Genomic DNA, 27,574 nt, shown 5'->3' on the forward strand with positions numbered 1-27,574 from the left:
CACAGAATTTTGGAAACAATTTCCAAACTCCAAATTTTACCAACAGTGGAATAAAGCAACTGAACTAACAATTGGAAAGACAAATGATTTCGCTTGCTTATTGGCTGTGAGATGTGGGGTATGTTTAAACTCTAGACTGGTCCTGTCCAATACGATAGCCACTGGCCACAGGTAGCTATTTAAATTTAAATTTTAATCAATTAAAATTAAGTGCAATTGCGCATTCAGTTCCTCAGTTGCACTAGCCACGTTTCAAGTGCTCAAAAGCCACGTATAACTAGTGGATACTGTATTGGATAGTGCAGAAAGTTCTCTTGGACAGCACTGCTGTAAACCTGAAATCCAAAGCCTCCAAAGTCTTCTGAAGCTGTTTCCTGTCTGGTAATGGGTCTAAATTCTAATGATAATTATCACAGCACTGTAGTAGGACAGCATGTAAAAGTGCTTTGCAAATTATTAAGTGTTATATAATTTTTTTTTAATTATTGCAGTGTTGTAAAATCATAGTCTTTGACATACTAATACTTTGGCCCTTGGATCTTATAATCATGTTAACTCTTTTTCAGAAGTTGAACTATAGATCTTGAAGCTGACATTTATACTTTGTTCTTTAAGACTGAAGTACATTCCAAGTTCTGCACCACTGACAATTTCTCTTAATGAGGAAGGTACCATTTATATGTATGTATGTGTGTGTATATATATATATATTATATATAAAGATATACACATGTAATACTATGTAATATATATAATTATATAATATATGCGAGTATATAACATATATAATATGAAAAGCACCACTTTCCTATAAGGACCATATCTATCAGAAATCAGTAGAAAAAATTTCCAGTCCATATGAGCTGATAAGAGTCCTAATTTTTGCCCAGTTAGAAAGTGATTACTGTGGGTTCCAGAGAAGGTGAATGAGTAACAGCCCCGGGTGCTTCAGTAACTGTCAAGTTCATTAACGCTCAGCAGCCTTAGTGACTAAATACACGTCTAACTCAGACTCCAAGAGAGAATGTGACTTCTAGGTACCGACTGCTTTTCCTGAGCCCTATTTGGTTTCTTTTAGGGAACTACAAATCTATTGGTGCTTGAAGCTTTTAGGCAGCACGATGGAAAGAAGCCTGAAGAACATCCTGGTGCTTTCCTTTGGATTTCTATTTCTCTTTACTGCCTACGGAGGTCTGCAGAGTCTGCAGGTAGGTGTGTACAGTTGTCATGTGATCTTACCTTCTGAACGTCTCTGGGACTCCAAGAATTCCCGTGGCACAGACAGCGAGGAACGTGGGGTTTCACCCTCCAAAATCCTCTAAAACAAACAGTGGTTTTTATGTGCAGCCCCAACTCCCAGTTCAGCGGGATTGCACAACCGTGGGTGTTTGACCCTCGGACAAGGAGAGCTGGTCTTGGGTTAGTGATAAAATCTGCTTTGCCTTTGCATGGGTAAAAGGAGACACAAGACGAATCACTGTGAATTTGTGGTCAGGGGCAGTAATGAATTCATCAGAGGTCCTGATACCACGTAGATTCCTGCTAGATCTTCCCCCGGGTAGTTCCATTTTAAGTCTGATCTTTAACTGTGAACGAAACCCCAAGGAAGCCCCAGGGCTGGTCAGGAAGCAGCCTGTCATCACGCTCTTGTGCCTTCTTCACCAGCTTCATGATCTGTGGCCCGGGGACTGCCACAAAGTGAAGTATCTGCCAGGTTTCTGATGACAAGTTAGTGTGGTCCTGGAAGGTCTGTCAGTCAGCGACAAGAAGTAGGCGCCTACTGTGTGCACAGAGCTGAACAAGAAAAGCACGTGCAGGGGGCTCAGAATTGGAGGTGCAGGACAAGAGAGGAGAGATTCAAATTTTCTGTCTTCATTGTTACTGTACAAACTCTTTGGACTTGTAGGTTGGCGAGGTAGCTCGGATTCAGCCCTGAATTCCAAGTACATGTTTTCCTCAATGAACCCCTATTCAGTCTTTTTTCTGATTAGGGTCACAGAGAATGAAATCGTAGCCCATGGTGATTCCCAGAATCAAGTTGAAGGGGGAGCACAGTCTTCTTGCTTGCCAGGATAGTCCATGACTTTGTAGACATTGCTCAGAACGTTGAGATGTTGTAAAATGCTAGTGTGTGTGAAACACCTGTTTCATCATGCTGCCTTGAGCTTGTGTTGAATGTAGTGTGTGCTTTCTGGAAGGAGCACTTAGCGAGACCACGGACCCATCAGTGACACTGTCCCTACAGAAGCTTGCCCCACCGGAGGAAGTCCTGCTGTCACCAGGTGGGGCAGCTCCCCTGGGTTCGGGCGTGACTGATGGGGTCAGAATTCTCAGGAAGCAGTTGTGATCTGACAGCTGCAGCTGAATGACGGCAAACTGGCCCCCTTGGAAGCCGGGGGAGGGAGTGGGGGGACCCTAGGAGCTGCCAGGAGTCCCTTCTCTCAGGCTATGACTGTGGGACGCTGAGGCCACACACAACGCAGAAGCCTCACTCAGGAAACTCTCGGAGTGGCATCTGTGTGGAGAGAGCAGTGCAGCAGAGGGGAAGCCGCATTGGCCTCCACGTCTTCCCGAGGGCTCCTGGGCTGGGCACTGCTGTCACTGGTGTGGCCTCTTCCTCCTCAGAAGACCGGAGATGTTAGAGAACCAGCCCTCCTACCCTGCCGTGGAGCTATCCCACCCACCACTCCCCCCTGCTCCGTCCCCGCCCTTATCTGGCCGCACTTCCTTGCCCACTGATCCAGGACATGTAAACATGGTTTGACTCTGTCAGTCAGGACTGGCTTCGGAAACAGCAGGTAAGGGCAGGGAGGAGGGATGTGGCCTTAGGGATGGCTGGATCCCAGCCACGTTGAAGGGACCTGCCAGTCTCCATCACTTCCTTCTGCTTCCATCTGCTTGGCTTCATTCTCAGGCCCCAGCGAGGCGGCAAAGGTGGTCATAGGCATCCCCAGAGTGCCAGTCCCGGTCTGGATTCGGTCGTGCACTTGCCCAGGACGCAGACACGCATCTACCGCCTTCCCCACAGCAGACGATCGCCTATTTATTATTCAGATCTCAGTGTGCATGTCGCACTTCCTTCTCCCCCTTCCTGTGCCCTGGGTCCCACGTCTGGGTGAGGCGCCCCTGTGTGCACGCCAGGTCCTGTGGCACACACCACACTGTGCCTGTGAGCTCCATGAGGCCAGGCCCTCACCACTCCGTCCATCACCGTATCCCCTGCCTCAGACAGCGCTCAGCACTGGATCCAATGGATCCAATCCATTTCCCAGTATGGCGTCTGGGGCTCCTGTTGGTCTAGTCTGGCTGGCTGTCCAGCCTCACCTCACCAGAAGAGCTCAACAGCTGTGACCAAAGCAGCTGAATGCTCCTTGGGGTCTTTCCTCTCAGGATGGGGCCTCTGTAAACACATCCCCTAAACGTCCCTCCTCACCCACACCTCCCGACCTTTCCCTGGTCACCTCCACATCCTGCCGGTCTCGCGAGGCCTTCACTCCTTCCAGAAAGTCTTCTGACGCCTCTGGACTGGACTTCGTGCCCTCCCAGGAGCTCGGCCCCTGAGCTTCCCCCTGCAGCACTCACTGTCACACTGCAGTGGCCGGTTGGAGGCGTCACTGGCCCTGGAAGTCCTGCCCATCACCCGCTCCTGGGTGGTGGCTGTTGTCTTTCCCTGTTGTGTCCCAGGAGCCACACGTAAGCCTCTGTTGGTCAGGGCTTACAGTCGATCAGTCGATCGGCTTGCTGAGTGAGTTGAGCGACCGTCCTCGTTGTTTACATACAGGTCACTCCCATGGGCTTCTCCTCGGGCGTGGATTTTGCAGGTTGGCTCTCCTAACACATGGAGAGACAGATATTTGAACATGGTCATTCACTTAAAAAAAAAAGACATTTGGTTTTGAAATTTGGTTCCCACTTTGGAGATTGAAATCCGCCTTCCTTTCCAGCGGTGGGCAGCGGAACGCCATTGTAAGTGACAAATGCACCTCGCCGCCGACTGGCAGCAGGGCTGTGGGTGGAGAGGAAATTCCAGAGCAGAGCATGCTGCCAGCCTCTCATTAGCACACAAAGAGGCAAGCTCACTAATACATTAGTATTGAGAAGACAAAGGGCCCCGGCTGAACCCGGTCCCACATTGCACACTCCTAGCAACTGGAGTTAGGAGCAGAAATTTCCAGAAAACCCCACCTCAGGCAGACTGTTCAACTTCTGTCTTCCAGCCAGACTTTAGAATTTTCATGGGACCAGACGTTCTTGTTCTCAGTTTCAATTAATCAGCAAACATGACTAAGTACCTGTTTGGGGCAAGGCACTGGGTGAGATTGAGAAAAAGCAGAACGTTCCCTGCGCTCAAGACCCTTGGAGACCCCTGGCGTGCACTTGAAGAAAGGGCACCATCTGGAAAGAGGATGAGGATGGTCAGAGTATGTTGAGGGGCGGAAAGGGAGAGAAAATCCTGGGGTGAGAACACAGCCTGTGGGGTTTGGCGTCTCCAGGAGACAGGAAAGGGATGGGCGGGGAGGGCTTCAGAGAGGCCCCCGGCTGATGGGTGGGATCTTCTGTTGTCTTGTTGGGGGACCAGGCAGGAAGGAACGGTAATAGTCCAGGCGTTAAAGTCCTGGCTTTGGGGTCATCTGGACTAATTAGCTGAGTGTATGATCCTACGCGGTGTGTTTCTTCCCCCCGTGGAGGTAGTAGCACCTGTCTCAGCCATAAAGGAGAAGGAACGTAAAAGCCCTTATTTCGGTGTCTGCACTTTGTCGACTCTCAAACAGTGGTGGTTTTCTGAGTTTTGGGCTCTGGCTTCTGCAAGGGAAGAGACCCTCTCTGCGAATTTTTCTTCTCTGGTGTCTGGTCAGTTGTCTGGAGCACAGCAGGGACCCCCTGCACAAATGACCACAGGGTCGGGCTGAGCTGGATGTGGAAGCCAAGGAAACAGATGGAGGGACCCTTGTGAAGGAAGGTCTGGCTGCGAAGGGAAGCACTTGTCTTCTTCCCCGCCCCCTCCTCTACCCCTCCTCTCCTCCCCCTCCCCACCCTCTTCCTGATATTCCTCCTCCCCCTCCTTTCCTCTCCTCCCCCTCCTCCTGTCCCTCCTCTTCCCCCCTCCTCTTCCTGCTATTCTTCCTCCCCTCTCCCTCCTCCCCATCCCCATCCTCCCCCTCCTCGCTTTCCCTCCTCCCCCTCCTCCTTCCCCTCCCCCTCCCCTTCCCTCCTTCCCATCCTCCCCCTCCTCTCTCCCCCTCCTCCCCCCCTTCTCCTCCCCCTCCTTTCCCTTTACAAGTGAAATAAATGGAGGAAGCAATTATGCTAATGGTTTTTCTTTCACAGCAAAAGCCAAACGTCACCACTGCCATTGCCTTTGCCTGAGCTGGCTCTGGTTACCTATTTGACCTTTTGTTTGCTTCACACCAAGCTATGCTAGGCACCAAGTGACAAATGACAAAAACAAGAAAAATGTGCATTGTGTTTACACAGCGTTAAGCTGGAGCTGCTTGCTCTGCCTCAGGCATAGCAGGAACCCTGGTCTCCGAGGAGCCTGGAGACGCGCGGCTCCCTGGCTGCCCTGGCACCCCGCCTTCTCAGGGATGAGGCAGGGGCTGCGGGAAGCAGGAAGCGTGAGAGCCCCTCTGCCCCAGGCCGGCCACACTGGCTGCTTCCCCCTCGTCTCCACTTGCTGATCCCCCTTGACCAGAGTTCACCGCAGTCTCCTCCCCTCCCATCCCTCAGCTGGAGGAGAGGACGCCCGCCCAGGCAGCCTGTTGCTGGGGGTCTCCAGGACCTGGAGATGACCCAGAGCACCCAGCCCTGGCAGCCGGGCCCCTGACCGGGCTGGCCTTGTCCCCACAGAGCAGCCTGTACAGCGAGGAGGGCCTGGGGGTGACGGCGCTCAGCACGCTCTATGGCGGGATGCTGCTGTCCTCCATGTTCCTGCCGACCATCCTCATTAAGAAGCTCGGCTGCAAATGGACCATCGTCATCTCCATGTGCTGCTACGTGGCCTTCTCCCTGGGCAACTTCTACGCCAGCTGGTACGCCCGCGTTCAGATGCTTCCCGAAATTCCCCTCTCGGCTTCTGGGACAGGACGGTAGCGTGGCCTTCTTCCCGTATTTTCCCACCAAGATGTCTCTGTCCCCTCTGCTGGGCCCATGCAACCCCGATTGCCCATCCTGGCCTCTCCTGAGGCCTCCAGCTTCCCTCCTGGGCCAGGGCACTTTTATGGCCCAGCAACGAGGGGAGAATCTGCCTAAGATGCAGAGGGTGAATTTCAGGGGGACTTAACAGAATGGGACCTGTGGACCAAACCCCACACCCTCACCCCATCACAGGGAGTGGACGCAGCAGGGCTGGAGCCAGTGCCCCAGGCTGGGCCTGAGCTCTACCTGCTCCCTGACAGAAAGGGACCCTCGGGGACCAAGCTCTGAGGGCAAGGGTCACATGCCCTTGTTCCCAGACATACACTTATCAAGCATCTCTTTGAGGGACACCCCGCTGCCATCCAGGATGTATTGATAGGATGGCTTCACATTATTCTTTTTCTTGTTACCGTAGAGTTCTCATACAGAATCCTCATGGAGGAGAGCGACAGCTAGATGGATAGGTAGATAGATAGATAAGTAGATAGATAGATAGATTGATAGATAATAAATCGTCTCTAATGTACTGCCGTTAGAAATACCCAGAACCCGCCCAGCCTTATTTGTAACCCCAGCTCATTGTAGCTACGTCCAAACACAAAGAAACTGCACTGGCACCGAATTTCACTCTTACAAATGATGCTGAACCAGAAAAGACGCAGATTTTCACGTTCATCTGAGGCTAAGGGGTGACTCTGTCAAGCAGAGCACCACCAATGACACGGCAGTGCTTCACTGGACCAGGCAAGGAGCTTCCTTCTCCCCGAATGGAGGGAAGAGCGAAGGGCCCGAGGCACCCCATGCCCGCGTTTCATTTCTCAGGTACACGCTGATCCCCACTTCCATCCTGCTGGGACTTGGAGCAGCCCCGCTGTGGTCCGCGCAGGGCACCTACCTCACCATCATGGGAAACACACACGCAGAGAAGACAGGAAAGGTCGGCAAAGACGTGGTCAGCCAGTATTTTGGCATCTTCTTCCTCATATTCCAGTCGTCTGGTGTGTGGGGCAACCTGATCTCGTCTCTGGTGTTCGGCCAGACGCCCACTCAAGGTAACGGGAAGGAAGTGGTGACCGCGGAGGGCCCCTGGTCCCTCTACACACGTCTTCATTCAGGACTTGAGCAGGTGGTCCTGTGAGGCCGCAAGACGTGGCTCTCAGGCTGCCTGTGCCTCAGGGTCACCTGGCCCCCGGCTCTTCCCCAGACAGTCTGGGTGTGTCTGAGGGTCCGCCTGGTCCACGGGTGTCCCAGCGATTCCAACCCTGGCCTCCCCTGAGCACAGGGGAGCCTGGGGTGCCCTGAGGAAACTGAGGGCCACCGCCTGTGGAACTCGGGTTCACGGAGTCCTTTACTATCCTTCTAGACTAAGAACGGGTCCCATGGATTTATTTTGCCACTGAATTGATCCATTCACCAGCATTTTCCATGTTACACAAAGTATCACTTAACAGATTTGAACATTTGGTGACTGATGCTTTAATTCATCTGTCTGCCCGACCACACTCAGACAGGGTTACAAAGCGTGGATCTGCTTTATGCCTGCACCCTTTGATGCCTGAGGACTTAGACCAAGGGCAGAGGAAATAAATATCTTCAATTCTCACAGGAAATTTATTAATGGGGAAAAATGTTCTAACTCTCCTGCTATTTTCAGGATCATGTCTCTCTCTCTCTGCCCTGGTCCTGTTAACCCATGTAAAGTCCCACGTTTGGGAAACTGTAATAAAAAATCTGTCTCCCCTTTTTGCTCATGTGATGTCATCACTTACTAAGTGCATCCACAGAAGGGAACCTTTACGGTTGATAGATACCAATCGTTACTCAGTGTTGGAGTAACCGTCAGCAATCAGCCAACAGAAGCTGGGGTGAAGGTTCAGTCTCTGACATGACCGTGGTGAAGGAGAGAACGGGTTGACTTCTAAAGACATACAGACAAGTGAGCTTCAGTCTCTGCCTGATCATAGGACACAGAATTTGAGGGCTGGAAGGCACTGTGAGAACACTGCAAGGTTTCTCAACCTTTCTAGGCTTCTAGCCTCCATGCTGCCTTCTCATCCGACAGCTGCACATCTCACCCGCCAAGGGGATTTTGCAGCATTTTATGTGATAAAATCTGTATGATGGAAACAATGAAATACTGAGTATTCTTTCCTCCATGACATCCATCCTCTCTCTCCCGAGATTCTGATGTGGGTCTACTGAGGGTCATTGATCGTTCAAATTTTATTCTTTTAATGGAGAAGAAAGTAACATTCAGAGAAGGTATGCAATAACCTGCCGGAGGTCATGGGACTGGTTCCAGATGAATCTGAGAGAGAACCCAGTGGGCCTGACACCCAGTCTAATGTACTCTAGTTCTTAATTAATTCTGAAAAGTGGACAAAGTCCAATTACGTCAAGAATGTAATGTAACAAGTCACCAACATTTATTGCACATTGGTCCAGAGTGTCTTAAAATCAAGTACACAGACATGTGCCCAATGGGAAAAGCATTCTGAGACACTGGGTCAAACGAGCCCTTGTCTCATGACTCTGACCTATGGTGATGTCTTGTCCTCTGCGTGTCCAGGCTCCTTTTCCCTGGGCGTCTTCTTCCTTGTGTACCGTCTCCTGTCAAGTCACCCGTGTCCTCAAAGCACCTCTTTGCTTCCTCCTTCACAGGGGCCATCCCAGAGGAGCAGCTCGAGTTCTGCGGGGCCAGTGACTGCCTGGTGGCCACGGTGTCCACCAACAGCACAAACCGTCCCTCCCAGGAGCTGATCTACACCCTGCTGGGCATCTACACAGGTACGTGCTCGGCACCAGGAATCCAGGCAAAGCAAGCCCACCGCCTTCCTGGGTTGAAAAGACCACCTGCTCACAGTATGAATAATCTCTCTTCGTCTGCAAAAGCCCCACAAAATGCGTTCAGCTGGGTTGTACTCAGCCTTTTCCCCATGAAATCGAACGCAGCAGCCTCTGCTGACCGAGGTCTCCTGTGATGAGAGAATCACTTCACGTCTGCACCATCCAGGCCAGTAGCCATTACGTGCACTTACTTAAATTCTAATTAACCAAAGTAAAATTACTGTTCTGAGGTCACAGCAGCCACGTTCCAAGTGCTCAATGGCCACGTGGGGCTATGGCGGCCCCATCAAGTGGACCACGGCCTTGGTGGGTTGGCTACTTGTGTTCTAAGTACGTCCAGGTGGATTTGGGAAGTCCCAAATCCCGGTGTTATCACCTTTTTCTGAGGAGTACATCTGAACGGCTTCTGCTGAGAGGCTGGGTTTGGGCACGGGTCTCCCCAGCACCCACCCTCGGGCATCGGCGAGGCCTTGGGGCTCCCACTGCTGGTCACAGGGCAGCGGCAGGCACAGGACATTGGAAGTTCATGAAAGATGGTTGCCCAAGGGAGTGAATTCCTAGGATGGTTCTTATCCTTAGACGCTCATTTGAATGGAAAGTGTTTACGTTAATAGCTTTCTAAATGACTTTGCTCTTACAGATGTATCACCACTTTGACGGGCGTACCCTTAGACTAGTTTTTTTGTTGTTGTTGTTACCATTTGAAGAAAATTTAAGGGTATTCTTTGTCATTCTTGAATTCTAGAATCTGTAAAGGTCTTGGACTGTGTCCTTCTTAAAGATCAAGAGTCTGATAGGTGTCGGATTTGGTGGGACTGAGTGCAGGACTCCACTGGGAATCAAAGGTCCAGAGGCCACGTGCATGGTCAGTTTGTCTCCCCTGCGAGATAAGCTGCCACCAACACGCGGGTCTCTTTCAAGGTTGCTTGCAAGTCAGAGGTGCCAAGTGAGCCCTTTATGCTCCAAGGAAGAACAAGCTCTGGCAGACGCCGAGCAGTGTGCTAGAACTTCTGTGGCCCAGAAACCAGCCAGACAAGACCCTGACTTTCAGTGACCTTAGAGTCCAGATGTGCCTTCAACTAACCAAAATTTGATGGGACACGTGTTTTGAACAAAGTTCCCAGTTGACATGTAGTTACATCTTCTGGGGAAATTGCGTTCTAGGGCAGCTTTGATGGGGAGGTGGTACCCAAGCCAGGTCTTGAAGGGTGAGTAGGAGTTTACCAGGCAGAGAAGGGGACGTGAACGACACTGAAGGCAGAGAAGCCCCAGAGGGAGCCAGAGTGGCTGGAGGACAGGAGGCAGAGGAGCCAGAGACGGGCGTGACCAGCTGTGGCCTTGAGTCTGGATGCGCACTTATTTGTCTCGTAGACAGATTCTCGTGTCAGTTTAGTGTGGGCATGAGAAAAACAGCGGACAGAGAAACCAGTGCAGGGACGATACAGTGACCCAGAAGAGGAAGGGGAGTGAGAACGGCGTGCAGAGCGAGGGAGGGGCGGCGCAAGAGAGTTGGAGCGACAACTAGCAGGACTTACCTGCGCACTGGACACGGGATATGGGAGAGGATGGGCCGACATTCTGTTTGGGAAACGTTCAGCCTGATGTGAGGGCAGAACAGTGTGTCCCCTGGGTGGTTAGGGACCTTCCACAGAGGTCCTTGTTCACAGAGAATCCAGCCGCCTAAGTCCAGACGCTTATGTACAGCAGGGACCATGCATACGTCATACGGGGAAACTCTCTTAGTATCTGGATCCTGGTTCGCAGGGCTTCACACCCTTCTTCCTTCAAGCAAGGCCATGTTACCACAAAGACAAAAGAAAATAATAAAAGACAGAACTAAAATAAAAAAGGAGAAAAACAGACCAAAGCAAAGAGAGCACCATCTCCCTGGAGTAATTTTCTAGGATTCCTGAGCTCTGTCCTCACGATGCAGCGTATTAGCCTTACCACCAGCCATTGCCCTGTCCACGCCCCTGCAGACGGCCCTGGACCAAGGGACCCTCTGGACACGCGTCTGTGTCCTGGTGAAGGTGTCGCTTCTAGTCCTACCCCCGGCCCCCGCCGCTGCATCTCAGCCCCTGTCCCGGGGAAGCTGTGTCCTGGGGCTGCTCCGAGCTCAGGCCGGGGAAGGAGCTGTGGCAGGTGGTGGGCGCTCGCAGTCAGCTGACGGGCCGGTTTGGAGGAGCGCCTGCGTGCGCTGACTTGCTTTGACAGTTAGGTGGGAGTCATGACCCCAGAGGACATCAGTGCCATTGTGAAGTGTCTGTGGACAAGAGCCCGGCCTGATAAACTTGGTCACAAGGTTGAGTTCCCATGAAATGGGGGAGGGGACCAATGTTTAGCCAGGAGGAAAAGTAGCTGAATTACAGAGATAAAGCTTAGATGAAAGTAGTACTCCTCTGTGTGGAAATGTGTTTATTAACTACGGACTTCTCTGGGATGCGTGTGGGGACTGGTTTTACCATTTCTCAGGCAATTTGGAGGAGGGCTGACTTTGTAAGCCTCACGGTTTCAGTACGGCTCAGGCAGCTACACCACGGTGAGGGGAGAGCCTGCTGCCTTGGGCATCTGTGGCTACAAGAGATGGAAGAATAGTAGACAAGGTTGGGGACCAATAAAGACACAAAGTGGCTCAAATCCTCTTTAAAGGGTGATGGGTCAAAGCCAGCAATAAGCGAAAAAAACTGTTCTGAAGGGTCCCGATCCCACCAGGGAGAGGAAAGACCACCACTGGTCCTGAATTCGTCTGTGGATCCCAAACCACGTGTATCATTATCATTGTAGATGGAAGACCAGTAGAGACATAAGAAATGACAAAGGGCCGTCAGCTTCAGTGAGGGAGCAAAAAGGTGTCCACGTAAAGAATAGGAAGATTAAACAGACATTCGTTCTCCCTCGAGAGACAGGAAGGTGGGTTCATAGCAGAGAAAGAGATCTCGTCATCACCTTCCGGAATCATGAAAGTACAGGATATCCCCTCAAGGGTGAAAGGAATAGTTGTCTTGAGTCATTTTTTGGTAGAACCCCTGTTCACGTGGTCCCAAATACAAATATTGTAAAAGGGAAAATCGCCCTCTCACCGCCACCCAGCTTTCCTGCAGCCGTAAACAACCCGCATAGTCTTTAATTCTTAGACACACCTACCGCACGTCTAAACAAATATGTCTTTATGCCCCTCCTTCTCCAAATCAAATGGGAGCAGAGTAGACTCCCAGCTCTGCACCTGGCTTTTCCTTTTAGCCATTTGTCTTGGGGGGAAACTTCCCATCTCCGTGTGCAAAGAGCTCCTTTCCTTTCTCCAAATGCATCATCCCACTGGGGTTGGGAGATACCCTAATACATGCAGCTCCTACCACAGGACGTTTGGATGAATAGATTTGGAATGAACATGAAGAGAAGCCAATGGTCACTTTCCGGGCGGGACCCACAACCCTGGGAAGGGAGCCTAGCTGTTGGTAGAAATTACTTTGAGGATTCTGACGAGAGAAATGGTCCATGGTTAAGAGCCCTGAGGACCTCGGGGGTCTCTCCCCGGGTGTGTGTGTTTCCCATCACCTGCTCGGTGGGTGAGACAGCCCGACAGTCACAGAACCAGCACACGAGGATCGAGGCAACGTGTGTGGCCCCCGAGTCCACGTCAGGGGGCAGGGGCTCAGCCTGCCTCCGTCGCCGTAAATGTGGATTTGAAACCGACCCTCCGTTTCGAGAGGAGGAGGAGGTGAGGAGACGAGTCCGCGCGCGTGTGCGGTGCCGCTGGCGCCTGTCGCAGCAGCCTGTCCCCTCCCTGTCCTTTCAGGCAGCGGCTTCCTGGCGGTCCTGCTCACCGCCGCATTTCTGGAACCCATAAAAGACGCTCAGCAGGAAAGTGAGGGAGAGAAGCAAGCGCCACCGTTCTGGTCCACTTTGCTGTCGACGGTCAAGCTGTTTAGAGACAAGCGCCTGTGTCTCCTGGTCCTGCTGCCGCTGTACTGCGGCTTCCAGCAAGCCTTCCTGGCCGGCGACTACACGCGGGTAGGAGAGGAGGCCGGCGGGGGCGGCGCGGGGTCCGGGGCTGCGCTGGGTCCTTCCCGGCCTCAGGAGAGCCGCCGTGTGGTTAGGACATCAGCCCATCTGGGCTGGGGCCAGCCCGGGAACACCTCTCACTTGAGATGTTTTCAGGGAAAGGACCAAAGCTGCTCGGGAGTCATCGCAGGGACATTTACTTGCCTGCATCTCACCCTGTGTCCTCATTTTAGAGTGAAAAATAGGGAAAACCATGAAATCCATGAATAACACTGAAATTCCTTATTACCTAGTTTTTTTAAAATTTTTATTTTATATTGGAATATAGTCGATTTACAATGTTGTGTTAGTTTCAGGTGTACAGCAAAGTGATTCAGTTATACATATACACGTATCTATTCTTTTTCAAATTCGTTTCCCATTTAGGTTATTACAGAATATTGAGCAGAGTTGCCTGTGCTGTACAGTAGGTCCTTGTTGGTTTTCCATTTTGCCTGTGCTATACAGTAGGTCCTTGTTGGTTTTCCATTTTAAATACAGCAGTGTGTACATGTCGATCCCAAACTCTCGGTCTATCCCTCCCCCAAACCCTTCCCCCCTGGTAAACATAATTAGTTCTCTAAGTCTGTGAGTCCGTTTCTGTTTTGTAAATAAGTTCATTTGTATCATTTTTTTAGATATCGCACATACACAATATCATATGATATTTGTCTTTGACTTACTTCACTTAGTATGATAATCTCTAGGTCCATTCATGTTGCTGCAAATGGCATTATTTCATTCTTTTTAATGGCTGAGTAGTATTGCATTGTATATATGTACCACATCTTCTTTATCCATTCATCTGTTGATGGACATCAGCAGGTTGCTTCCATGTCTTGGCTATTGTAAACAGGGATGTAATGAACATTAGGGTGCATGCACCCTTTCCTACCATGTTTTTCTCTGGATATATGCCCAGTAGTGGGATTGCAGGATCATATGGTAACTCCATTTTTAGTTTCTTAAGGAACTTCCATACTGGTCTCCATAGTGGCTGTATCAATTTACATTCCCACCAGCAGTGCAAGAGGGTCCCTTTTCTCCACACACTCTCTAGCATTTGTTGTTTGTAGACTTTTTGATGATGGCTATTCTGACTGGTGTGAGGTGATATCTCATTGTAGTTTTGATCTACATTTCTCTAATAATTAGCGATGTCGAGCATCTTTTCATGTGCCTCTTGGCCATCTGTACGTCTTCTTTGGAGAAATGTCTGTTTAGGTCTTCTGCCCATTACCTAGTTTTTAAATGATGTGTTCCAATCCAGAAACGGAGGTTGGTCTCAGCCTGGTCACCCTGGCTACTCAGATACTCTTTCCCTGGGTGCCCACCTGACCCCTGCACTGCCTGCCCTCTTTGTGCCTAAAGGGGCGCCCTCTTTGGGGGTGGCTGGAGTGGTGCCCCAACGCTGGACACCAAGCGTGACCCATGTCTGGCCGACCCCCTTCCATCAAGGGTCTCTCCCTGAGCCTCTGTCTCCCTAGTTCCCCTGCCCAGGTGGGATCCTGTCCTGAAGAACCTTTTGGGATGCCGTGGAAGGGAAGCCACAGACGGAGATATTAGAGTTAGGGTCCTTTTTCCCAGAGAGTGTTGGAGAGGAGCTGGGCCTGGTGGGAGCTGGAGACAGCCAGGGTCAAGGCTGGACCCGTCAGCCTGTGTCCGAGGGGCTCCGCCCCTGAGGACCACCCTCCTCATCCAGGAAACTTCCTGTTCCATCCCCACCGCAGCTCCCTCCCGGGAAGGGTTGCCAAACGGGCAAGATAAAAGGCAGGGTAAAAATCTGAATTTCAGATAAACCACAAATATCTCTCAGTGTAAGTGTGGCCCTGAGTATTTGGACACCCAAGAGTTTCTTTGGCAACCCTACTGTTAGGACAGTCCTGTTGGGGTCTTGGAGTTTCAAAGAATGAAGACAGAATGACAAACAGTCCCTCCGTTCTCCAGATGCAAGGGGCCTCCTAGCCAGTCTCCTGTCTGTCCCCAGCCCCGCCCCCGAGTCTGGGGCAGGAGCACTTGCTCTTCTTCTCATCTCTGTGGAGATTCCCTTCCTGTTCCTTCCATCTTCTTCTTTTTTATTAAGACTTTATTTTCTTAGAGCAGTTTTAGGTTCACAGCAAAAGTGAGCGGAAAGGACGAGAGTTCCCGCACACCCCCTGCCCCCACACGGGCACATCCTCACCCACTGCCCGCCTCCAGAGGGTCCGTTTGTCACAACTGAGGAACCTACATGGACACATCGTCATCACCCCGAGTCCACAGTCTACCTGAGGGCTCCTTCTTGGTGCTCTACATTCTCAGGGTTTGGACAGATGCGTAATGACACGAAGCCATCATTATGGTATCGTTCAGAGGAGTTTCAAGGCCCTAAAAAGCCCCTGAGCTCTGCCTGTTCATTCCCCGGCTCTGTCCTCACCCAGCTGTCTTATAGGCAGGATGGGAAATGACCCACACCAGCAAGAAGAGTTCAAATTCACCCCTGTATAAATCACATATGGTACAGATACGCGGGGAGAAGTTTGCCAGACGTCCATCCACAGCGTTCCCTGTTAGTTCTTACTCAGAAGAGGGTCTTCCTTACCAGCACCAGCAGCGCTCTCCACCCTGGGAGCTGGAGGCCCGGACAAGCTTTCGGGCCAGCTTAGCAGGCCAGCGGTCACAGGGCAGAAAGCGTTTTAGCATGGGCTGTATTCCCAGATCAAAGCGAACCCCCAAACTGCAACTTCAGAGCTCAGCCCTGGAGCAGGCCTGAGGCAGCGCAGGTGACCGGTCTGTGCCTCTCCCCCAGTCCTACACCACCTGCGCCCTGGGGATCCAGTTCGTGGGCTACGTGATGATCTGCTTCTCAGCTGTCAACGCGCTGTGCTCCGTGCTGTACGGGAAGCTGGCCCAGTACACGGGCAGGATCGCTCTCTTCGCGCTGGGTAGGTGGACCGTGGACGCAGTCCTGGGGCAGGTCTGGCTCCACTGCGGGCGATGAGAGCGTGTGCGATGAGGGCCAGGGTTGGGGTAAGGACGGGGTTTGGTGGAGGCACAGAAAGGGGGGCCCACACCCGCCGTGGGGGCCATGGGGTCAGGCAGGAGACAGGGAGCCTTCCAGAAGGAGTAGATCTGTGTTCACGTGGTGGATGAAGCTGGTCTTCTAAACGGGCATCACCTTCTGTTTTTCTTGAGGGAGCAAGAAGAATCGGAGACAGCGTGAATAAGGAGAAATGAGGGTGTTAAGGAGACAGCTACCCGGTGGCCCAGTCAAGGCCCAAAGGGTCTGTGGTGATGCAGCAAGAGGGAGGGAACACATTAACCATTGGTCAGTGCTCACTGGGGGCCAAGTAATTTGCTTTATATTGAGGAGAGAACAGAGAAGCGTAGTAACTTGCCCAAGGTCACACAGCCTCGGGGAACCCAGGATGCACCTGCTCTTTCTGCTCCTTGGCCGTCCCTGAAGGTCATAAGCTGCTCTGTTCCCACATTCGAGGGACATCACAGTGTCTGCAGAATCACGAGGCCAGGACTTAGGACCCATTATGAGAAAGTCAGGAGGAATGAGGAAGTTCTCCCCCAGCCTCTCCCTCCTTGTCCTGTTTGGAAGCCCCAGCTCCCAGGCTGGGGGCACCCCTTCCCGTCCCCTCCTCATGCCCCCTACTCAGTGGGAAGCAGGGGTCCCACCACTCACTCCTAATGAAGAAGCCCTTCTCTCTCCCACTCTGAACCCCCATAATCTGGGGCCCCCTCTGCCCAGCAAGGCGACACTTTCCTCTAAGACACAGAGGTGTGTCACCCCGAGGCCCCCAACCCATGATGTGGAGGCCAGAGGTGGATGGAATCACACACCTGCCAGGTGTGCCCTGCATTTCACCTGCAGTCTCCGTGTGCCTCGTCAAACCCCACCTGAAGAAATCAGTCTGGATTATTTTAGGAAACATAATTCCAGCCTGGAAGCAGATGATCAGAAGACTCGTCCTGTAGCACAGAGTGTCTGAGAGAAGCCCCCTTCCCCGCTGCTCACAGGTGCCGTGACCCACCTGTCCTGCTTCATCGCCCTCCTGCTGTGGAAGCCTCATCCCCACCAGCTGCCTTTGTTCTTCGCACTTCCCGGCCTCTGGGGAGTGGCGGACGCAGTCTGGCAGACACAGAACAATGGTGAGTGCCCGGCACAGAGCCATTCCTGCTCAGGGGGCCCCGCCTTGGCCAGTCATGGGGGGACACGTGGTGGGTAGAGGGCCCCCCAGGGGGACGTGGTGACATGTGCGATAAGGGCAGTGGAGCGGGGACCACACAGGCGGGAGGGCTCCAGGTCCACACTGGGGATTTGCAGTGCTTTCTCTGAGCATCTACTCAGATCCATGATGTCCACGAGAAAAGGTACCAAGCGTGCAACTTTCTTTCCTGAAATGATGGTTCCTTCGTGCTTCCCCCGGAAGAGCTGCTCTGAGCTGTGTCCTCCCCGTGTTCTCCGTCCTGGTGTCTGGGGAGGACGGCTGCTCTCAGCTGAGGTGGGGGACAGGCAGAAGCGCCTACAGGTTACCGTGACAATGTCCCTGCAGTGGCTCTGGGGCTTGGGGGTGGGTGTCAGTCTTCGGGAGAACGGAGTTAAGGGCGGAGGGGTCAGCAGAGGCTTCATCCTGGGGGCCAGGCCCGAGATAGTCCTCCAGGCCGCGGGGAGCCTGGGGGAGGCAGGGAGGTGGGGAGGCCGGGAGGGAGCCGTCTCTGCCGCTTTGGTGCCGTAACGGGACTCCACAGACGGGGGGGGCTTGTGAACAGCAGACATGTACTACCCAGAGCTCTGGGGCTGGACGTCCAGGGTGAAGGCACCGCACATTCGGTGTCAGGAGGGCTGGTCCACAGAGGCTCTCTCTCGCCGCGTCCTCACGCAGAGGCAGGGGCGAGGGGCCGATCTGGGGCCCCTTCGCAAGGGCACTGACCCCTCCCTGAGGGCCACACCCACGACCTCGCCCCTCCCGGAGGCCGTCGCCTTGGGGTTTCAGCATGTGTCTCCGGGGGACACTGAGAGGAGAGGCTGGCTGGCCCGACGTACCGCTGAAGGGTCCACTTTCGCTCAGCAATGGTGGAAGCAGCAGCAAGGGTTTAGGGCGGGGCTGACGGGTCACTGCTGCCGTGACGCAGGGGACGGTGCGGACCCACGGGGAGGTAGAGGGCAGCGCCCAGGGCTGGGAAGGAGGCCGAGGGGCGGAGCTTCTGGACGCAGGGACTCAGTGGTCCCGGGGCCAGGCTGGGCATCGGGATCCCCAGGCTGAAGGCGGCAGACGAGCCCACAGACCGGCAGGGCTGGACGCGTCCACTGAGCGGCTTGGCTTGAGCTTGAACGCGACACAGAGAGAGGACTCCGGCGGGGGGACCCAGCACTGAGAAGGGGCTGTTTGGGGCGCGTATCACTTACGATTATTTCAGGCTGCGCCGCAGGGCATGCGGGATCTTAGTTCCCCGACCAGGGATTGAACCTGGGCCGCCGCAGTGAAAGTGCCGGGTCCTCACCAGCGGACGGCCCGGGAGCTCCCTCTCTTAGGATTTTAGATTCAGAGTGAAGGGCTGTGAGGAGAGGAGGAGGGGGAGGGGAGGAGCCAGAAAAGGAGGCCGAGAAGCTGGGGGAGGGAGGCCCCTGGCCGGGAGGGGAAGGGGGAAGGCAGTCAGAAGGAAGGACACGGGCCCCTTTGTCACCACAGGGAAAGGAGTTAAGTTCACGCCTGAGACACGTGGCTTCCTAGAGGAGCCACAGCCAGCAGCGACCTAACAGACGGTCTGCACCACCAGCGGCCGTCAGTCCCGCGAGGATTCGTCCCCCGATGCAGCCCAGCCGGGCGGCATCGCCCTCAGTGCACCGCTCCCTGCAGAAGCGCGGCCGCCTGCAGAGGCCCGGGCCTGGGGCAGAGCGGGACTCGGGCCCAGAGGTCCAGCCGCAGCCTCGGCTGGTGCTGCAGAGAGGGCGGGTGAGAGGCGAGGCGGGCAGAGCCGCTGAGGGCAGGGGCCCCGCCAGCGCAGGGAACGGGAGAGCTGCCCTCAGGCCGCCGAGAGCGGTGAGCGTGGCCAGTGCTGTCCGGCGCCCTCGGGGGCCCTGCAGCCCGACACAGCGGGGGGTGGGACGGCCAGCAGACGTTCGACAAAGGCCTCGGAGGCCAGGCTGTGGACGTGAGGGACACGGGAGAGGCAGGCGGGGGGCATCAGGGGGAGAGGCCCCGGCAGCCCCGAGCGTGCGGGGAGCTGGACGGCCGGAGCCAGGCCTGGGGCGGAGGCCCAGGGTCCAGACGGTGCGCGGAGGGAGCTCTTCCCTGGGCTGCGAGGGCTGCAGCGGGTGGGAGTCCGGGTCGCCCACGGCAGATGGGAAGGGAGTGGCCGCAGCCCGGGAGGAGACGTCCAGCCGAGGCCCGGGGAGGCCTCCTGTGGACGCCGGCTCCCCGCGCGTCAGGAGGCGCCCTGGGTTGGCGGGTTGGCGGTGTGTCCTGCCAGGGGATGAGCCGTAGCTGAGTGGGTCTGGGAGGGAGACCATGGGAGGGAGGGGAGTAGGGGGCTGGCGGACGGCCCGTGGAGGACAGGGAGGGCGGCTTGTGTTCTGTGTGACCTAACGGGACGAGGCCTGAGGGCAGGAACCCTTGGCCCTGAGTTTCCCGAACCACCTACGGCCCTGGCCCGGGGGAGGGTGTCGGAGGCCCCAGGAGGTGAGCCGTCTACACAGCCGGCATCCTGCAGATGCGTGAGCCCGGGGCCCGAGGTGGCTTTGGCTCAGAAGAGAGCCTCTTCCCTCGGAAGCACCACTCACCCTTCAGCCCTTATCAGGGAAACACCTGGGACTGGAAACTGGGTCAGGCCAATCCACAAGCCAGCCACAGGCCAGCGTTTCCAGGGACGGGAGGCCTGGCCGCTGTCCCCACACCCAAAGAGGACAAGGGCACGTGGCCTCACCCATGGTGGACTCAGTACTCCAGGATGGCCCCTGCTTATGATCTCAGTTGTTGCCGGCTTATGAAACAGCTGAAAACATCGCTGAACAAACCCAGTGCTGTTGGAACCAAGGGGCTTGGGTTTCACAATCTTGGCAGGAGGCTCTCCTGAAGTTCTGAACCCGGTGACAAAGGTGTGTTAGGCTCAGTGCCATAATCTGGTGTGCTTGGACAAAGGTCAGGTGCTGGAAGCAATGACAAACTAGTCTCAGGCTGGGCTGCAATGTTGCTTAACAGAAGAAATACTGAATCGGTAGGGGAGAGGTACACAGACACCCAGTTAGCTTTTCTTGGCAGTGCAGACTTCTAAACGAGCGCAGGTCACAACTTCCCCTGTAGGAATCTTAGGCGTTTTCCCCAGGGAGCGTCAGGAGAGACTTGCTTTCAACATCCCAGAGGAGGTGTGAAAGACCCCCACTATTTTACTGATCAGTCCAAATGCTTCTGCCGTCTTGCTTTCTAATTAGCTGACATCTCTGAGTTCACTTGAATTTTTTTACAGTATTTACGCGTTAGAAGTCAGCAGCCACGCAGGAGTCCGTACAATAATTCCTTAGGTGTTTCAAATGATTGCAAATAAAATGTTTGGTTTTCTTTCTCCCTGAGATATAGGAGTAATTGCTTTAACTCTCCTTTTCTTTCCACGGACATGAGAGACCGTCAGGCAGAGCCTTTGTCAAAATTGTGCAGAGTTACATGAGGTCCAGTGAATAACTTGGATAAAGACCTCCTTGAATAAGGAATGCTAATTTAAAATGAATTATTTCTGTCTTTTTGTTCAGATCAAAAGTAATTTGTTTCAAGGAAAAATCAGTTGCTGGGGAAGATTGTTCTTTTCAAATTGTACGATTTGAGAATTTCTTTTGGCGTCTATACTGGCAATCGTCTTGGCTAGGAGGGATGTTTTAATGACTGAGTTCCCTGCAGGCTGGCTCCACCAGGCTCTCTCAGGCTCGCCACCCTGCAGCGTGGTCCATCCATACCGTCTCTGTATTTTCAAAAACTGGAAATTTTGTGTAGCTTTTGCCACCTCCCAAGATCAGCTCTCTCTCATTTTTGCTTTTTCAATAGCAAGTTGGATTTCTAATCCTATTCTCCCTGAACGTGTCTCTCTTCTAAGAAGATACGTGAGCCACGTACTTTCCTAGTTAATGAGACTGGATACAAGTCAGTACAATTTAACCCTCCTTTTCAGTCATCACCTCTCAGTTGAAAAACTGATGCTACAGTTCTCCAGTTTAGAGGCAAATCAGGGGCGGGAAGCGTCCAAGCCCCTCCGTCCTGGGGCAGAACCGTGCTTCTCGCTGCTCATGTTCCCACTGGGCTCCAGGGATCCCTCCGGCTGTTGGAGCCCGTGATCTGGGCGGCTCTCTGTTTATCCGCCCTGACAGTTCACGAGAGATGGGTACCGTTGCCATGGCAACCCTTGCGAGCCAATGCCTGCCCTTGAGATTCAGAATGTCTGGCCTAAAAATACTCTTTTGCCCTGTCAGCCACCAAAGGGGCTGTTTTCAGGTTGATAAACTCAAAAAATCTGTCTTCTCTTACATGTCCAGTTCATGTATCTTGTCTTTTCCAACCAAACAAGACTCATTCACATCCTGTCATCCGAGGACAGGGGTCAGCATCCGGTCACTTCCACCTGCTGCCTTTCCCAGGTCAGGCTGCGAGCAGGCTTTTTTTTTTCCTTTTTCTTTTGAAATAATCTTAGATCAACAGAAAAGCTGCCAAGACAGTACAGAGTTCCCATATACTGTTCACTCTGTTTCCCTTAATTCGAACATCTTACAAAACTGCAGTACATTTGTCAAAACCAAGAAATTAATATTGGTACCTAACGAAACTTCAGACTTTTTATTCAAATTTCTCCAGCTTTCCCCCCCCCCATCCTCTGTGTGCTCCCAGGCAGGCACCACGTGACACGTAGCCATCACATGTCCTTTGTCTGGTCTGTGCCAGTTTCTCATTTTTCTTTGTTTTTGATGACCTTGACTTTTGGAGAATACTGGTCAGGTGTTTTGTAGACTGTCCCTTAATTTAGGTTCATCTGATGTTTTCTCATAATTAGGCTAGAGCTAAGGGTCTTGGGGAGGAAGACCCCAGAGTGAAGTGCCTTTCTCATCACATTGATCAGGGGGCACAGGACAGCACATAACTGGTCACTGATGCTGTGGACCTTGATCGCTGGTCAAGCCAGGGTCTGGCTCCTCCCACGCAGAGGGCTACTCTTCCCTTCCACTGTCAGTTCTTTGGAAGCCAGTCACCAAGGCTACAATTCAGGGGGAAGTAATTACCCCTCACCTCCTGGAAGGGGAGTGTGTACGTGCATTAGGTATAATTCTTCTAGGACGAACATTTGTCCCTTCTCCCCAGTTTATTTAGCTATTTACTCAAAAGTTTGTCTACATCAGTATGGGCTCATGTATTTATGGTATCCTTTGGGTTACAATCCAATGCTACGTTACTTACTCCTTTGCTCTAATTGTTCCAACTCTGGCGATTGGGGTCTTTCCCGTTGGTACCTGTGTCCTTTCGACTCGCCCCCCCTCCCCACCACTACCTTTTTTTTTAGTACTTCCTCACTGTTAGGCACTCCAGAATAGTCTTGGCTCATGTGGTAACTCCTGTGCCAGCCCTAGATTAGCCATTTCTCCAAGAAGCTTGGGTGTGTTTTATTGGGGTACGGTGTTAGGAAGTAAGATCTGAGTGCTGGGTGTGCTCATTGCTACTGAAACGACACTGTTTCTAGGCGCTCTCAGTGGACAGAGTGAGGAGATGAGCGTATGCTTACTGGCCCACATATATGCACACACATCTATTTACTTCTGTATCTGCATATCTATCTATCTATCTATCATCTATCTATAAAGTAAGGCTGAACTCACACTGATGTCCCAGCACACGGGCTCATTCTAGCACCCCCTTCTCACCCCCTACCCCACTGCTGATCTGTAACTTCTTCCTTTGACAGTGAGAAACCCAGTTTCCACTCTGTATACCACATTGCTTATTTGTTCAATCCTAGTTCACATGTAATTTCAGAATTGTTGAACTATTGCTTTGAGACTACTTCTCTTTTTAATGTCTTTCCCCTCTGCCCTCCGTGTCCTTAACTGTTGGAATTTGACACAATGAATGTGCTGCTTTCTTTACGTTTGGATTAAAATAGGAAAGAGTTCATGAGTAATTTCCCCAAAAGCCTGACTTTGTTTAATTATGACTGGCTCTGCCATCTCCTCCTCAGGCTGGGCCATATTCCCAAACGGGGGCAAATGGAGTCCCCCAGATTCCCTTTCTCTGCGTTTTCTTAGACGGCAATTCTGGCTGCTGACATCAGCGTTCCGCTGCCCTCGATCCAGCCTCTCCTGGACACAGCCATCTGAGGAGGGGGCAGGGGAGGAGTCCTTCCCTCTTGTCCAGCTGTCACACGTCTTCTTCCATCTCTGTCGTTCATCCAGAGGCACAGCCAGCTTCCCACAGACTTCTGGGTTCCAGGTCCTCCCGGTGAGGGCTCCTCCTGCCTCCCAAACTTCTGAGTTGCTCTGCACGCAAGGCTGCGAGCTCACAGCCACTCTGGACCTCTCTTCCCTGCTGGTGGGTCCCCTCACCGGGGTCACATTTCAGAATCAGACTCAGAGAATGGCAAGTTCTTCATTTGGCATTTAAGGCTCTGGGGGCCCAGAAAGTTTAAGTTTATGGGAAAACCTCAGGAAGCTAAGGAGCCCATAGCCACTTAAAAGGCTGAACTGGACTTGAACCAGAACTTGCCCAGGAGAGAGTGGGCAGTGGGTCCCCTTATCCTGGAGCACAGTGGTTTATGATTGTCACGACCGAAACTTAACCTTGAAATCGCCTAAAGACACCAACCTATAGACCAAAAACGTTGACTTAAAGCTAGAGTTGGCTGTGTTACTGGATTTTCAAAACATCAGGGTGCACTTGTCAGGTGCCACAACCTGCTAAGGGAGCAGCTGGGCCTTTTTGCCAGAGAACAGGACATAATCCTCCACGTGTAGCCATAGTGTCTCACCTTGGAGTTTCTTCTCTAGCATCTTGTTTTGGGGTCCTATTTTAGAGTCACCCTCCGAAGAAAGACAAGAGACCTTTACATAATCTCAGAAGTTAAGTCCCAGGGTGTGGTTCTCTTTGTGCGTTAACTTCCATTAGGGAGGGCGCTTTGCAGACCCCACACAAGAAGCACACCTCCTTCGGAATGTTCCAAACAGCCTCCAGTTTTCCCAAATAGGCATGTGTTGTTTAAAATGTGTATCTTATGTCATATCTTACATCTGCCCGATGGACCCCCGTCCTGGGTGGTTCCTGCGCAGATGAACATCTGAGTAACCAAATGCCAAGGGGCGTCTCCTGGGCGTTGACATTTCCAGGCAGGGCTGCAGGAGACCTTGCTGCCGCCCTCAGACCTTTCCCCCCAGTGCTGGAGGGGCCCCTCCCCGCTACAAGCCTCTCCTCTCCTGTTCTAAACGCGGGGAGAAGGGGAGGGGTAGAAGGAAAGGGGCAAAGTTAAAGGAACAGAATGAAAGCTGGAAAATGAATATGTGCCTGAAAGTTCCGCCATCAGCTCTCCCCACCGCGGCTGCCCGCCCTGTAGGCGGGACAGTTCTGAGGACACGTCCACCGCTCTGCAGACTGTGGCTGCCTCTGGGAATGAAGGACTCCGGGGGCAGGTTCTGTCTGGTCCCGCTGGGCTCGGAGCAGTGGACTGTCTGCTCATCCCCACCGCGCTGGAGCCCACGCTTGACATTTTGGTTCACGCATTATCTGACCCACGTGCAAAGGGGGTGCCTTGGCCCGTGCCGTGCTGTGTGTGGTCGCGTGTCCTGTGTTACCTGGACTGCCTCACCAGCGTGGGCTTTTGGGTTGTAAGGGGAAGGGGAGAAGAGGAAGCGGCAGCTCTCCCCCCAGGACTGCCCACCGTTTACTTGGGTTACTGTTTATCCTTTGAGAGGCGTGCTGACCCGCAGGACGTGCTGACCCGCAGGACCGGGCTCAGCGTTTTGCCACGTCATGAGTCACCGTCCACCCATGCGTCCACTCAGTCATTTAATAAGGATTTTCGCTGACACTGGGTTGCGCTGGAATTATCATTCCAGATAAGATGGGTTCCTGCCTCAGGGAACCCACAGCCTAGCAGAGGACAGGGGGAGGCAGGGCAAGTCCATCAGCCTAAATGGCAGGCGTGGTGACCAGGCAGCTCTGGAGAGTGCAGCAGGACCTCGGCCGGGATGCTCAGGCCGATCCCCCTGTTGAAAACTTTCCCTTCCTAAGTGTCCACCTTCCAGACACACTGCCGCCTCGCTCACGTCCTGGGGATGGGGTTGATTCCCGTTCGGCAGAACTTTACCACACTGCAAACAGGAACAGAAAGTCATTTACCTTCACCTAGAAGCATTATGAGACTGTACTAGTTCGCTAAGGCTGCCGTGACAAAATACAGCAGAAATGGAGACTTGAGGTCTGAGATCCAGGCGTGGCAGGGCTGTTCCCCTGAGGCCTCTCTCCTGGGCGTGTACTCGGCCGTCTTCTCCCCGTGTCCTCATGTGGCCATCCTTCTGTGCATGTCTGTGTCCTGACCTCCTCGTCTTCTATGGACACCAGTCACACGGGATTAGGACCCACCCTGATGATCTCCTTTAACTTGATCACCTCTCTAAAGGCCCAGCTCCAAATACAGTCACACTCTGAGGTCCTGGGGGTCAGAACTAGCACATGTGGATTTGAGGGACACAGTTCAGCCCCAATCACAGACTCAGGTCATTTCTCTCCCAAACCTTCAGACAACCACCCAAGGAGGTTTGAGTCCCTTCATCAAGAACTCGGTGTGGGGCAGTTTCACTTGGAGGCTTCAGCTGGCTGAATGCTCTTACCCCTAAAGCCTCCAGGATGGGAAGGAAAGGCCCACACAGTGGTAATCCCCTTACCCTGCGGCAGGCACCAAAAACCCCACAGTTGAATCACTTATGTACTATGCACTTCCCCTAAGTGCAGGAATGAATGGCCTTCCCCCTCACGACTACGGCCTTTGTTTGTCTTCACACTGGGGCATCTCGCCTTCACCTACATGGGTCCCATCTCTCGGCCTTGCTTTTCTTACCTGCGAAGCTCGGGCTTGGGCCACATCCCGTACAGTGCTAACTTTCATCCGTTCTGTTTCTTGTGTATAGGATGGTTCTTCACTGCTAGAGAACGTCACCTGACTTGCTATCATCCACAGCGTGAAATAATTCCAGTTTTTACAAAGGAAGGTCCTGGTTTTATTGGGAAAACTGGGCCGTGGGGAAGCTGCATATTTTCGGCAATAATCAGAAAGGTCGTTTGCGGTTTTACAGCCACATTTTCACCCGTCTCTCCCCTGCAGCTCTTTTCGGGGTCCTGTTTGAGAAGAACAAGGAGGCCGCCTTTGCCAGTTACCGCCTGTGGGAAGCCCTGGGCTACGTCATCGCGTTCGGATACAGCACGTTTCTGTGTGTCAGCGTCAAACTCTACGTCCTCCTGGGCGTCCTGAGTCTGGCCATGGTGGCGTATGGAACTGTCGAGTATCTGGGGTCCAAGAAGGTGGCCAGGCTGCTCACCGAAGAGCAGACAAAACCAGCTGAGGAAGGAGTAACACAGACAAAAATGTGAAGCAACAAACCCCATGGTGGATGAACCCAGAGCGTATCGGCGGGAGAGTTTTACCTGAAGATGCCTCAGAGTTTATAGTTGATTCTTTACGACTACTTCAACAATATTTCATTTTTTACATGAATTTTTTTTCTATTTTATCAAATTTTTCAGTCCACCCTCTCATCCATAGAGATCCAGAGTATACGTGAAAGAAATAAACTCAGGGTACAATCAGCCCCTCGGAACTTGCCTAGAATCATGGGGGTAACAGCTTACGCTTGTTTTTGTTGTTGTCGTTAAGAATTGGAAGGCTGCTTTAAAAATGCAGCCCAACACCATCATTTTACAGACAGGTAAACTGAGGTCCGGGCAAGTCAGTGACTACCTCTCAGAGTCAGTAAGTGACAAAGCCAGACTAGGGTTTATGTCTCTTGAAACTTACAGAGTGTGAGTTTCTAAATAAATGCAATTACACTATGGACTTGACTCTTGTCCACATACTTTGGACACACACATACAAGTCATCACATTACCCTGTTGTAGACCATTGGAAACAACAGACAAAAGTAATTTCCAGGGCTTCCCTCGTGGCTAAGAATCCGCCTGCCAATGCAGGGGACATGGGTTCAAGCCCTGGTCTGGGAAGATCTCACATGCCGCGGAGCAACTAGGCCCGTGAGCCACAACTACTGAGCCTGCGTGCCACAACTACTGAAGTCCGCGTGTCCAGAGCCCGTGCTCTGCAACAAGAGAAGCCACCACAATGAGAAGCCCGCACACCACAATGAAGAGTAGCCCCTGCTCGCCACTAGAGAAAGCCTGTACACAGCAACAAAGACCCAGTGCAAGTAAAAATAAATGATAGATAAATAAATTTTTTTTAAAAATGAATGTATAGGAGTAATCTCCAAAAGGATACGACATGTGAGGCTGATAACACGATGAGCCTGGAGGTGGGGCATGCCAGTCGCATG

General features: G+C 52.7%; 1 protein-coding gene across 2 annotated transcripts; it reads left to right on the top strand.

The window, feature by feature from the left end:
• The first annotated feature begins 1,047 nt into the window (after positions 1-1,047).
• UNC93A (unc-93 homolog A) lies at positions 1,048-27,073 on the top strand. 2 transcript variants are annotated; one of them, XM_061207403.1, is made up of 8 exons: positions 1,048-1,208; positions 5,848-6,029; positions 6,958-7,187; positions 8,797-8,922; positions 12,779-12,993; positions 15,812-15,947; positions 17,032-17,163; positions 26,353-27,073. In XM_061207403.1, the coding sequence occupies exons 1-8, from the start codon at positions 1,122-1,124 to the stop codon at positions 26,616-26,618; spliced, it is 1,374 nt and encodes a 457-aa protein (XP_061063386.1). In that variant the 5' UTR covers positions 1,048-1,121; the 3' UTR covers positions 26,619-27,073. The 2 variants fall into 2 exon arrangements, with proteins under 2 accessions (XP_061063386.1, XP_061063387.1); XM_061207404.1 differs by lacking the exon at positions 1,048-1,208 and adding an exon at positions 4,328-4,421.
• Positions 27,074-27,574: the final 501 nt, after the last annotated feature.

This window comes from Eubalaena glacialis, chromosome 12 (genome assembly GCF_028564815.1).
Source record: "Eubalaena glacialis isolate mEubGla1 chromosome 12, mEubGla1.1.hap2.+ XY, whole genome shotgun sequence".
NCBI lineage: Eukaryota > Metazoa > Chordata > Mammalia > Artiodactyla > Balaenidae > Eubalaena > Eubalaena glacialis.

Excerpts from the sequence above, each read along its gene's own strand:
- UNC93A (XM_061207403.1), top strand. The coding sequence starts at position 1,122 with ATGGAAAGAAGCCTGAAGAACATCCTGGTGCTTTCCTTTGGATTTCTA. Across the intron at positions 6,030-6,957 it reads GGCAACTTCTACGCCAGCTG|GTACACGCTGATCCCCACTT; the intron begins GTACGCCCGCGT and ends TTCATTTCTCAG. Across the intron at positions 15,948-17,031 it reads GATCGCTCTCTTCGCGCTGG|GTGCCGTGACCCACCTGTCC; the intron begins GTAGGTGGACCG and ends CGCTGCTCACAG.